This window comes from Ranitomeya imitator, chromosome 2 (genome assembly GCF_032444005.1).
Source record: "Ranitomeya imitator isolate aRanImi1 chromosome 2, aRanImi1.pri, whole genome shotgun sequence".
NCBI classification, from domain to species: domain Eukaryota; kingdom Metazoa; phylum Chordata; class Amphibia; order Anura; family Dendrobatidae; genus Ranitomeya; species Ranitomeya imitator.
This window is the reverse complement of record NC_091283.1, coordinates 385062277-385076624: the sequence shown is the minus strand read 5'-3', so window position 1 is coordinate 385076624 and position 14348 is coordinate 385062277. Positions and strand designations below refer to the sequence as shown.

Here is a 14348-nt window from a genome sequence, read left to right as displayed (position 1 = left end):
AAATAGTTTACAACCAGGAGCGGTGCTAATGCTGACGGCTGGGCTGTAATTCACGGAGGAATGAATAAAAAGCTTCCTGCGCAGCTTCCCCGCCTGACGGGATATGCACTCTGTAGCATGGGAACGTTTCTGAACATTTTCCCACGCTGTCAAGTTCACCGCTTCAAGAGGGGAGGCTGACAGGAGCCCGTACAGTCAATGTCTACAATAATGTATACCTGGAAGAAGCCCATACAGTCTGTATCTACAATAATATATACCTGACAGGAGTCCGTCCAGTCTATGTCTACAATAATATATACCTGACAGGAGCCCGTACAGTCTGTATCTACAATAATATATACCTGACAGGAGATCGTACAGTCTGTATATACACTAATATATACCTGACAGGAGTCCGTACAGTCTGTATCTACAATAATATATACCTGACAGGAGCCCGTACAGTCTATATCTACAATAATATATACCTGACAGGAGCCCGTACAGTCTGTATCTACAATAATATATACCTGACAGGAGCCAGTACAGTCTGTATCTACAATAATATATACCTGACAGGAGCCTGTACAGTCTGTATCTACAATAATATATACCTGACAGGAGCCCGTACAGTCCATATCTACAATAATATGTACCTGACAGGAGTCCGTACAGTCCGTATCTACAATAATATATACCTGACAGGAGATCGTACAGTCTGTATATACACTAATATATACCTGACAGGAGTCCGTACAGTCTGTATCTACAATAATATATACCTGACAGGAGGCCATACAGCCTATATCTACAATAATATATACCTGACAGGAGCCCGTACAGTCTGTATCTACAATAATATATACCTGACAGGAGCCCATACAGTCTGTATCTACAATAATATATACTTGACAGGAGCCCGTACAGTCTATATCTACAATAATATATACCTGACAGGAGCCCGTACAGTCTATATCTACAATAATATGTACCTGACAGGACTCCGTACAGTCTGTATCTACAATAATATATACCTGACAGGAGCCTGTACAGTCTATATCTACAATACTATATACCTGACAGGAGCCCATACAGTCTGTATCTACAATAATATATACCTGACAGGAGCCCATACAGTCTATATCTACAATAATATATACCTGACAGGAGCCCGTACAGTCTGTATCTACAATAATATATACCTGACAGGAGCCCGTACAGTCTATATCTACAATAATATATACCTGACAGGAGCCCGTACAGTCTATATCTACAATAATATGTACCTGACAGGAGTCCGTACAGTCTGTATCTACAATAATATATACCTGACAGGAGTCCGTACAGTCTGTATCTACAATACTATATACCTGACAGGAGCCCATACAGTCTGTATCTACAATAATATATACCTGACAGGAGCCCGTACAGTCTATATCTACAATAATATATACCTGACAGGAGCCCGTACAGTCTATATCTACAATAATATATACCTGACAGGAGCCCGTACAGTCTATATCTACAATAATATATACCTGACAGGAGCCCGTACAGTCTGTATCTACAATAATATATACCTGACAGGAGCCCGTACAGTCTATATCTACAATAATATATACCTGACAGGAGCCCGTACAGTCTATATCTACAATAATATATACCTGACAGGAGCCCGTACAGTCTATATCTACAATAATATGTACCTGACAGGAGTCCGTACAGTCTGTATCTACAATAATATATACCTGACAGGAGCCCGTACAGTCTATATCTACAATAATATATACCTGACAGGAGCCCGTACAGTCTATATCTACAATAATATATACCTGACAGGAGCCCGTACAGTCTATATCTACAATAATATGTACCTGACAGGAGTCCGTACAGTCTGTATCTACAATAATATATACCTGACAGGAGCCTGTACAGTCTATATCTACAATACTATATACCTGACAGGAGCCCGTACAGTCTATATCTACAATAATATATACCTGACAGGAGCCCGTACAGTCTATATCTACAATAATATATACCTGACAGGAGCCCATACAGTCTATATCTACAATAATATATACCTGACAGGAGCCCATACAGTCTATATCTACAATAATATATACCTGACAGGAGCCCGTACAGTCTATATCTACAATAATATATACCTGACAGGAGCCCGTACAGTCTATATCTACAATAATATGTACCTGACAGGAGCCCATACAGTCTATATCTACCATACTATATACCTGACAGGAGCCCATACAGTCTATATCTACAATAATATATACCTGACAGGAGCCCGTACAGTCTATATCTACCATACTATATACCTGACAGGAGCCCGTACAGTCTATATCTACAATAATATGTACCTGACAGGAGCCCATACAGTCTAGTGTCTTCACCAGTGAGCTGACTAGACTGTATGGGCTGCAGTCAGGACCTGGCAGGAGCCCATATATTCTGCTGGCTTTAATAATTTATACCTTGAAGGAGCACATACATTCTAGTGTCATGTATAGGCTGCAGTCAGGGCCAGGCAGCAGCCCATAAAGTCTGCTATCTTCAAGAATATATACCTGGAAGGTGCCCATACAGTCTAGCATATTCACCAGTGAGCCAGCTACACTGTATGGGCTGCAGTCAGGACCTGGAAGGAGCCCATACAGTCTAGGCTCAACCCTAGACGGCAACCCTGATTGCCGTATGTGGAGTCGGGAAGGAATTTTTTTCCCCAATGTGGAGCTTACTCTTTGCCAAATGGGTTTTTTTTTACTTCCTCTGGATCAACATGTTAGGGCATGTTAGGTTAGGCTATAAGTTGAACTAGATGGACTTAAAGTCTTCCTTCAACCTTAATAACTGTTACTATGTTACTATCCCTATCCATCCTTGTAGGGTCAGGAGAATTCTCTTATATAGAAGATCTCTGCTGAGAGGATCCGATATTGTAGGGACCTGAATGGGGAGAAGATGACGATGTAACATCATAAAGATCCCATGTAAGAAATCTCCGGAGCTGTTACCGGCGTCACATGATCGCTACATCCAGTCATGGCCCCGTCCTGCCCCCGGTATAACACACAGTCCATTATAGTCACATACAGAGATTTATCACAGGCTCAGCACTGAGGGGGTTAATGTCCCCTGCGCCCAGTAATGGGGAATCTCCAGCACCTACCTCCACCTGCAGAGCCGCACACCACATATATGGCTGTTCTGTGTGCACAGGACCTGTGATGAGGTCACAGGAGGGGAGGAGTCAGGGGTCACATGATCAGGGGCCTCTATGACTAGTGGCCATTGTGACAAGGTGCATTGTCCTTTTACTGTAGGGAAACAGCTGCCATGAAGCGATGATCTTGATTGGCCAAAATGCTTCTGTAAGCCGTAATGTCCAAACATCTATCCCGAGATAATAAAGGACCCAGGATGAGCCAAGAACACATTCCGCCATTACTGCCCCTGACAGGAAGGAGACATGGATTCCTGCTGCTTGTATGAAAATTTGACACACTAGTCAGCAAGGTGCAACAGAAATCTGGATTTATTTAACTAAATATCTACTGCTCAGTGATATCAGTTTTTTTCAAATAAGTTTTACTTTCATCTTCTCCTAGACAATGGTTGCACTGGAACTGTTCTGGTGTTATAGTTCACCTGTGCTAATTGTAAGGTTCTAGCAGGAACGCGGGATGCAGTGACGAGCAGGAGGCAGAGCAAGAGTTAACAGGTTTTATATATGTAAATGTATCAACAGTAAATAATCTACGCAGGGAGTAAGGGGGTGCAAACATACAGGCCCTCAATGTGTACAGTATATAAATAAAGTAAAGCAAAGTAAAGTAAAGCAACAAAGTAAATGCAACGGGTAAAATAACGGGTTAACTTATCAGTCTCTGGTTCCTGGATGAAGGTGGCTGGAAAATCCCATGATGGCGCCGCAGACGATATATGATTCATCGACCGGTTAGTGCTGTAAGGGTCAGGGAATATCGGGGAGTCAGTCTAAAGAGAGGCACAGTCTGTATACGCGACGGATGGTATGCGGCAAAGCAGGCCTGTCAATTGGCATCGGTCAACGGAGAGGGAGTCAACATTCTCCTGTAGCACACGCTGGGTCCCCACCAAAAACCCCGTTTCCGAGCGCGAAGTCTCTTTTTATATCACACACGCCCCCAGTAGTCAAGTGCAAAGGTCTGGACACACAAGAGAGACTACTATTCTGGTCCATCTTCCTACATTCCCCCACTCCTTTAGCTCGCCATTCCATGGGCGAGGGTTCTTGTACATCACATTGCCGTCTTCTTTTCTTTAGTACATTTTTCTGCCAAATGAAATGTTCCTGATCTAAACAATTGTGGGGGTTTGCCTGCTGTTGCCTGTCGTAAATTGGAAGGAGTAGTGGAGACCCTTTGAGTGTTAGAATCAGGTTGCACAGAAGGGAGCAACCATGCCTCTGTATTCCTGGGATCAGATTCTTCATGGGCCCCAGGTCCTGGTTCCTCACTCTCTTCATCCTTTTCTTCCTCTACTATCAGGGGAGCTGGCTCAGGAGTCTCTGGGATCTTTTCTGCTCACACTGGGTCTTTTGATAGACAGGCCGAAGCACGTTCTGATGAACTATCTGAGTGGGAGAGCTCTGTTCTCTTTCAGGCTAAATTTCATACACAGGCCCCTCGGGGCTGACTCGTCGCTTTACCCGGTACAGGTCCTTCTCGCACCAATTTTCCAGCTTATCCCAAGGACGTCTTTACCCCACGAAGACACGGTCTCCCACTCAAAGATCTGTTGCCCACGTAGAGTCCTTTCAGCATGCTCTGACTCTCGAAGCCTGGTCTGTACCAGCAGTTGCAAAGTCTTCAGGCGATGACGATGTTCTCGAGCCCAGGAGGACACCCCCAGTCCATGGGTAGTCCTTTTCTGGATCCAATTCTAACTCGGTAATTCCCTTTCCAGCCCGACCGAATAGGAGAGAATAGGGGGTATTACCCATGGTTCGGTGCACTCTATTGTTGTATATCCAGACAAAATCTGATACATATTTAGGTCATCGTGCCTTCTGATGTTTTTCCAGGGTTCTCAGCATTTAACGTTCTATTGAACCGCTCACAGGCACCATTTCCCTGAGGGTGATATGGTGTGGTGCGGGATTTATCGATCCGGCACATACGATGTAACTCTTCCATCACTTTTCCCAAGAAACAGGCTCCCTGTTCAGAATGGATCCTTGACGGACATCAGAAAAGTTGAATGACATTTTTGCAGATCGCATGTGCAGCTGACTCCACAGTTTGGTCCCGGGTTGGAGTTACAACAGCAAATTTCGTGAAGTGATCCACCATCACTAAAGAATGTTCATACCCCTGGTTTGGCGGCCCAATGGTCAGATAGTCTATAGTGCCTATTTCAGACAACAACGCTGCTGGAATTGTAACTTGCCAAATGGCGCCCAGCTCTGCCTGTAGTTGCACTTTCTGATATAGCAAACCATTCTTCATCTGAAGGTGTTCCCACTATTGAAGAATCCGCAGGGCTTCTTGGGGCAAGGTACTTCTCTCCACCAAACTGGAAAGTTTCTTTAAGGTCACACACCGTCTAAGCAGAGCAAGCTCAATATCTTGTTGTTGTAACCGGACCCACTCATCCCGAGATCAGCCCAAGACGCCCCCCCGAGAATGGATTTGTACCTGGTCTTACAATGCCACCACCATCCCGGCGAGGCCAAGGAATCTGTGAAACTCCTCACTTTCCAGTTCTTTATCTCTCTTCCGCTCAGATTTAGCATGTTTCGCCCTAGATACAGCATCTGCATGAGTGTTTTCTGCTCCCCTTTTGTAAGCAATCTTATAATGAAACTTTGCCATCCTAACCACCCATCGTTGTTCCAGAGCTCCCAACCTCGCATTTTCCAGGTGAGCCAATGGGTTATCGGTGCGCACCAGCACTTCGGAACCGTACAAATATTCTGTGAACCTTTCCTTCTTGCCTACTTCAACGCTAGCAGCTCCAACTTAAAAAACCTATAGTTATCTGGATTACGTATGGAATCGTAAAGGGACCGACGTGCATAAGCAATTACCCTCTCTCCCGTCCTGTATCTGTGACAACACAGCCCCAAGTCCATGCAAACTCCCATCAGTATGGAGAGTAAACAGTTGAGAAAAGTCCACATAGGCCAAGACAGGATCTTCCGTCACTACCTACCTAAAGTTCAAGGGGGCCGAATACTTTCGCAAGGCACTGTATATGGTACTGGAAATGGTGAGAATATTTTTTAAAGTTTTGCTCTTTATTAACCTTCACTTAGTCTTGTCAAAATATTTACACTATTATTTGCGTTAGGTTCATGGGACCTCAGTTTTCATATTGAAAAAAACAAACAATAAATTAAAGAAGATTTTTTACTATATTTAGGAACTTAAGGTACAACATCTTAGCTAAACGAAAAATATTAAATTTTTAGTAATCAACAAAATGTAAGCATCTACTTATATACTATGAAAAAACCATGTAATTATTTGGCACAAGAATCACATATCTTCTTATTGTGCTCATTGCACATAAATTCCTTGCAATTATCACATCTGATTTTGTTTTTTTCGGTCACTAGATTTCACATACAATTGACATCGACTTGCTTCCAGAAAAAAAGGCTCGGTGTCATCGAATCAACTTTTCAGGAAACATCGTCATTTGTAAATTAATGCTTTCATGCTTTTATGATTTCTTACAAATTACGTTGAAAAAATAGTTTAAGAAATTCTTTTGGAGTAATTTTAGTCTTATTACTCATGTTATAAATAAATAATATAAGCATTTATAGCTGATATATTGAAGAGATAAGAAAATATGACCATTGGCCATCTCTTACTGTTTCGTACAACGTTTTAAGTTTCTCACAGTTTGACATTTGTATCAATGCCACCCTGGGTTTTATGGTAAAAGTCTATTATTTCCAGCTTCTTCTTATCACTTCACATATAACTTTACCATGATGCATAGTGGACAGTATGGTGGCTCAGTAGTTAGCACTGCAGCCAAGGACAACATCTGCAAGTTTGTATGTTCTCCCCGTGTTTGAGTGGGTTTCCTCTAAGTATTTCGGTTTCATCCCATACACCAAAGATATACTGATAGGAATTTTAGAATTTGCCAACAATGGAACACTAGGAAGAGGAAGTGACTGGACCACCGTCATAGAGTATAATCATTAAAATTTAATCTTTATTGATAAATATAACATAAAATATATTGAAGTACTGTATATGGAAAATCAGAAAACTACTGTCCAGTAGTTTTCTGATTTTCCATATACTTCAATATATTTAATTTGTTATATTTATTAGTGATGAGCAAATATACTCGTTACTCGAGATTTCCCGAGCACTCTCAGGTGTCCTCCGAGTATTTTTTAGTGCTCGGAGATTTAGTTTTCATCGCTGCAGCAGAATGATTTACATCTGTTAGCCAGCATATTTACATGTGGGGGTTGCCTGGTTGTTAGGGAATCCCCACATGTAATCAAGCTGGCTAAGAGATGTAAATCAATCAGCTGAGGTGAGGAAAACTAAATCTACGAGCACTAAGACATACTCAGAGGTCACCCGAGCGTGCTCGGGAAATCTCGAGTAACTAGTATATTCGCTCATCACTAATATTTATCAATAAAGATTGACTTTTAAGGATTATACTTTATCGTGGTCATCCAGTCACTTCTACTTCTTAGTGTTTGAATGTACTCTTGAGTTTTTTGTCCTTGATATGTGAATTGGCACGGTTTGTGTTAAATTGTGCCAATAATGTCTGCAAAGCACTATGTAATAAATGGCGCTATATAAGTGAGTAAAATAAATACTAAAAATGCCTTGGGATTTTTTTTTGCTGTAGCACGTGTAGTTGATGAAGTCTCATTAAGGACAAGGAACCTACTAAAACAGACTGTTAACTGCCTTCCATACTTGCAGAAATATTACCAAAACAAGTATGATTGGGGTCCAATAGACTCCACGCAACTAAAGGTTAAATAGTACATAGAAATATTCAATATTTTATAGAAATTAGGATTGCACTTACTTTATAGAACAAATGGTCATTGGTAATTATATACATTTTCTATTAATTATTCAGAGCTTTAAGTTGCTTTCCATTTCTCTTGTAGAAAAGTGACTTTACTTGATAATAACTTGTAATTTTTCTGTTACATGGTAACAATGTAATGATTTAAAACAAAAGAGGCTTCTCTCCTGTGTGAGTTTTTTCATGTATAACAAGATCGAATTTCTGGGTAAAACATTTCCCACACTCTGAACATGAAAATGGCTTCTCTCCTTTGTGAGTTTTTTTTTCAAACTCTTTTTATTAGTTTAAAACAGTACACATCAAACCAGTAACATGTCATAGAATCCATGTCAAGTTGTCTTTTTCATTCTGTTCAATATGACATTATCAAAACAATAACCTTATCCAAACTCTATCTATTCTGTAATCCCTCCCCTTAACCCTCCACTTCTCTTTGTAAAAATCTAGAGTTTATGGAATCGGGGTATATCCATCAATACATTTAAGGAGATACCATCAGGTTGTCCTTCAACTGGGCTCTCAGTTTATTATTATTTATTATTATTATTATACATTTTTATAGCGCCATTTATTCCATGGCGCTTTACATGTGAATACGAGGCAAATATAGACAAATACATTAAACATGAGCAGATAACAGGCACACGGGTACATAAGGAGGGAGGACCCTGCCCACGAGGGCTCACAGTCTGCAGGGGATGGGTGATGAAACACTAGGAGAGGGTAGGTTTATCTTTGATAGCTGTTGATAATGTAGGAATAAGAAAACACCAAGTCGTGAGAAACGTCCCCGTTAGTCTCTCTCTGTTGGTTAAGGTTTCCAAACAATCCATTTTGAATATGAACATTATTTTTGTCTGTATTAGTGATTGGGATGGTATATTAGGGTTCAACCAATGGTGTAATATGTTCTTCCTAACTGTCGAAGCCCATATTACAAAAATTGCTTTTATATGCTTGGGCAGAGAGTGCTGAGATTCCCCCAACATATTGAAGATTGCCCATTGCGGTGTAAGTGGGAATGTAATATGAAAGGTAGTCTCTAGTTCTATATATATATCTAGTGATCAGCGATTGTGCTCATTACTCAAGATTTCCGAGCATGCTCGGGTGATCTCCGAGTATTTTGGGCATGCTCAGAGATTTAGTTTGTGTCACCGCAGCTGCATGATTTGCGGCTGCTAGACAGCCTGAACAAATGTGGGGATTCCCTAACAAACAGGCAATCCCCACATGTATTCAGGCTGTCTAGCAGCAGAAAATCATTGTAACATCCCTGCCGGCATAACTGCATGGTTTCCCATCTCCCCTCTTACTCACCACTCTGGGCCATGCTGTGAGTTCTGTCTTCTGCCGGCTCCATGCTTTGGGCCTCATGTCCTTGCTTGCTGCATGCTTCCTGGCTGTATGCTTAGGGCGACGGCCCCGGCACTTCAAGTTTCTGGTACAGACTGGGTGCACCTTCCTAAAGTGTGCCCAGCCAATTGCCAAGAGGCATCAGGTACTTAAGGCATCCCCTAGGGGGATGCCTGAGCAATGTACTTTCTCAGTTAGTGTCTTGCTGCTGAATTGCCAGGTTCTGTCTTGCTGTGTCTCTCGTTTCAGCCACCCAGGGGTGCTTCGTACCCTGGCCTGTACCTGTGTCTCTTGTTTCAGCCACCCAGGGGGGCTTTGTACCCTGCTCTGAATCCTTGTTTCTGTGCTTTGTCCCGTACCTGTTCCTGTAGGAACTAAGTCCTATAACTGTGTCTGTTTGTATCCCTGTCTGTAGCCTTTTCTATCCTGCTGTGTTTCCTTGCATTGACTCCTTCTGCTCCACAACCTGCGGCTTTGCTTCACAACCTGCGGCTCTGCTCTTTGCTCCGCAACCTGCGGCTCTACTCTTTGCTCTGCAACCTGCAGCTCTGCTCTTTGCTCCGCAACCTGCGGCTCTCCTCTCTGCTGCGCAACCTGCAGCTCTGCTCTCTGCTGCGCTCCTGCAGTTCTACTCTGCTCCGCCTCCTGCGGTTCTGCTCTGCTCCGCCTACTGCGGTTCTGCTTTGCTCTGCCTACTGCGGTTCTGCTTTGCTCCGCCTCCTTCAGTTCTGCACTGCTCCACCTCCTGTAGTTCTACTGTGCTCCGCCTCCTGCGGTTCTGCTCTGACTCCTGCGGTTCTGCTTCTTTGGTCTGTACTGGTTCCTGTCTGCTTCCTTATCCTACTCATTCCTGCCTGTGTTACAATGTTCCTCCTGTCTGAACTGGTTCCTATCTGATCCCTACTCATACCTACCTATGCTCCTGCCCTACCCGAACCAGTTTCAGTCCCGCTAGCCATGCCCGCCTGCCTTGAGTGCCAACCATTTCCGCCTGCCTGCCTAGAGTGCCAGCTGGGCCCGCCTGCCTGCCAGAGTGAAAGCCGTGCCTGACTGTACTAGCTCGCACCTGTCACTAGGGTTTCGTCCCTCAGTGGAATCAGCTGCCACAGCCAGACAACGCCCTGGAGTGGTACCTGGCAGCTACCTGCCGCACAAGCCTGAACTCATCAGAGGCTCCAGTGAACACCAAGGTAGCTGCTTAGTCACGCCCCTTCCATGGTAGTCTGGTTTGTGGCACAGTCGGGCCACGTTCCCATGCTCACACCACCCAGTCAGGGCACGAGCATAACAATCATGTAGCTGCAGTGACACAAACTAAATATCCGAACACGCCCAAAATACTCGGAGATCACCCGACCATGCTCGGAAATCTCAAGTAACGAGCAGACTCGCTCATCACTATATGTATCCTAAGCCATAGATCTTGTATTCCTGGAAAACTCCACAGGTGAAGGAGGGTGTCTGTGTTGTATGTTCCACATTTTGAGCATGTATACAATATTGTAGGTGAAATTTTGTCATGCATTGACGGAGTGATGTATGTCCTATGGAGAATCACTAAAGCCATGTCTGTGTAACTACTATAGGGAATAAATTTCTTCTGTGACATTATAGCATCCAAATTACCCATCTAGAAGACCCGGTGTCTCTCCCAAGACCAACGCTGACGTAGTATGGAGAATATTTTGTTCATTGAAGCATTCTGCAATCTCGAGGTTTTAAGAAAGACCTCCATGTTATTCATCTGAGCTGTGTCTCTCCTACCACTAGTATATTTTTGGCCTAGGCTACGTGCCTGAAGGAAGTGGAATGGCCACTGTCTAAAAAAAGAAAAGCGCTGTGTTATTGTTTTAAAAGATAGTAGGGAGAAATTCTGATCCAACATGTCAAGTCTGATGAAGAGACGTAAACAACTTAGTGCATCCCTGTTTTGCCAAGGTTAAATAATGCACAGGTGGACAATTATTCATAAATTTAGGATTGCTTAGAAATGGCTGAAAGGGAGACAGATCACTTGTCCCTTCACAGATTTTATTCCCGCTCCTCCATGTCAAAATAGTTTGCCACGGGGGCGTGGCTATGTAACTGGGGAGGAAAGACGTGACTCGTGAGAGCTCCGGCCATCCTGATTTTATCCTGCCATTAAGACCCCTTGTTTGCCAGCGGTATCGGCTGGCATTGGCGCCTGGGACCCCCGGGAGTCGGGTGACCTCCCCAAAAGGCTGCAGTGAGGACCCGGGACTCGGAATCCGTGAGTGGTCTGGGCGGACGGAGGGTACCTGTGCAGCGGCGGCCATCTTGGTGCGCGCGCCGGCGGGACAAGACGCAGCACCGGCTTCTTCTGATACCCGGCTTCTCCTCTGCTGGACTCGGTGGAGCTGCGCTCTTCAACGGTGAACGCTGTGTGACATCGGTGTGCAGGGGCTGAGAGCTCCGGAACAGGCGGCGGTGAATGCGGGGGATGGCGGCCATTACCAGTGTGCACGCCCTGACAGTGAGGGAAGAGGCGCTCCTCATCACTCTAACGTTGCTGCTCAAGAGGTGAACAGATAACCCGGGATATACAGGGGCGGCGTGGTGTGTGTGCCCTGAAAGATTGGGCCCTACGCCCCCCTGCCAGACAGACATCTCTTTCACCGGCGCCATAACTTTGGAGGGATTAACCCCCTCCCTGCTGGTCCTCCTGTGGTGGCTGTGGGCCCGTCCTGATATATAACACCTTAGGCTACATTTAATACTTTTTACAACTCTCCTTATGCCAGCTGCTTTTTGATTTCTCTAAAACACAGCCTTATATCCTGCTGTGCCCGCTGACTTGTATAGCTCCTTCTGCTGCCCACCATGTATCACTCCAAAGGGGTAGGGGCTGCTGAGAAATTAAGGAAATACTCCAGGGAGGATCCCCCTGATAATGTACGTACTCTCAGGAATAATTCTACGCCGGCCCAGCGTAAAAATCGCCCCTCCGATGGTATTGAGGAGGGAGAGCAAGAAGAACTGACCCTTAAACAAGCATCTGAGCAATTAATGCAGGCTATATCCCTCACTAGATCGTCCCTTACTGAAAAGATAGAGGACGTGCACACTGAAGTGGGTCGTCTGCGGCATGATATGCAGGCCATGAGAGGACGCATTTCAGAGGTTGAAACACGAGTGTCCCATGTGGAGGATACTATCACCCCTATGGAGACTACTCTGAAAAAAGTCGCCGGTTCCATAAACGCCTGAAAACAAAAGGCAGATGACCTGGAGAATAGACTGCGCCGCAATAACATTCGAATTATTGGCCTGCCAGAGCGCTCGGAGGGTCAGCAACCTGAACAATTTCTGGAAGACTGGCTTAAAACCTCTCTGGGAAATGGATTCTCCTCAACATTCTCGGTGGAGAGGGCCCATAGGGTCCCAACGAGACCTCTCCCCCCTGGAGCTCCGCCTAGACCTTTTTTGGCACGCCTCCTCAACTGCAGGGATAGGGATGCTATTATTATTATTATTATTATTTATTGTTATAGCGCCATTTATTCCATGGCGCTTTACATGTGAGGAGGGGTATACATAATAAAAACAAGTACAATAATCTTGAACAATACAAGTCATAACTGGTACAGGAGGAATGAGGACCCTGCCCGCGAAGGCTCACAATCTACAAGGGATGGGTGAGGATACAGTAGGTGAGGGTAGAGATGGTCATGCAGCGGTTTGGTTGATCAGTGGCTACTGCAGGTTGTAGGCTTGTCTGAAGAGGTGGGTCTTCAGGTTCTTTTTGAAGGTTTCGATGGTAGGCGAGAGTCTGATGTGTTGTGGTAGAGGGTTCCAGAGTAGGGGTGATACGCGAGAGAAATCTTGTATACGATTATGGGAAGAGGAGATAAGAGGGGAGCAGATTAGGAGATCTTGTGAGGATCGGAGGTTGCGGGTAGGTAAGTACCGGGAGACGAGGTCACAGATGTATGGAGGAGACAGGTTGTGGATGGCTTTGTACGTCATGGTTAGGGTTTTGTAGTGGAGTCTCTGGGCAATGGGGAGCCAGTGAAGGGATTGACAAAGGGGAGAGGCCGGGGAATAGCGGGGGGACAGGTGGATTAGTCGGGCAGCAGATACTCCGCTTGGCGCGACAGAAGGGTCCTATTAAATTCAACAATGCTACCATATCAATTTTCCCGGATTTCTCAATGGAGCTCCAGAAACAGCGGGTGCGGTTTATGGAAATTAAGAAACAGCTACGGGATAAAAATATTATCTACGCCATGCTTTATCCTGCTCGACTACGTATTGTCCATGATGGTTCCTCCTTATTCTTTACGAACCCGGCGGAGGTCACCGAATGGTTGCGGTCCTACAGGGTGTCCACTGTAAATGACTCCTAATCGGCTTTTTCTGTCTAATGGCAACATGGGGAAAAAGGAGCTCTTCGTGTGGGTGCTGAGCTTATTAATAATACCAGACGCTGGAGTCAGTGAGGATATCCCCTTTTCTATTTGATCACAGGAGTGCAGGATTGTACTTCTTTACTGTTCAAGTTACATTATGTTGGGCTGTTTTTTGTATTAGTTTTGATTGTTCAATGTGTATGGTTGCCGCCAACACTATTTTTATGCCTTGTTTGGTGCCTCTGAACCGGACCCGAGTACTACTTCACATCTCCCTTTCTTTTAAGTATCAATATGGGATCTGAGATCATATTTATGACCTGGAATATACGAGGTATCAAAACCCCCCAGAAGAAAATTAAAGTATTCTCGCAGATTAGACGGTATCGCCTGCATATTGTGGCACTAGTGGAGACGCATTTGACTAGAGACACAGCTCGATATACACAAAAACCGTGGGTGCAGTGGTCTCTCCACGCATTCCACACCAGCTACTCGAGAGGGGTTTCTTTGTTAATACATAGAGATGTTAGATGGGAGGCCAGGGAGGCA

The 14348-nt window shown here is 44.4% G+C and overlaps 1 protein-coding gene across 1 annotated transcript in view; it reads right to left on the bottom strand.

Moving 5' to 3' along the window:
* The window catches only part of LOC138666642 (zinc finger protein 850-like), a 157294-nt gene extending 154091 nt beyond the window's left edge, over positions 1–3203 (bottom strand). Inside the window, exon 1 of the mRNA XM_069754835.1 lies at positions 3170–3203. Within this exon, the coding sequence (XP_069610936.1) occupies positions 3170–3196 (27 nt within the window). The 5' untranslated portion in view covers positions 3197–3203. The remainder of the gene's footprint in view (positions 1–3169) is intronic.
* Between the last annotated feature and the right edge of the window lie 11145 nt (positions 3204–14348).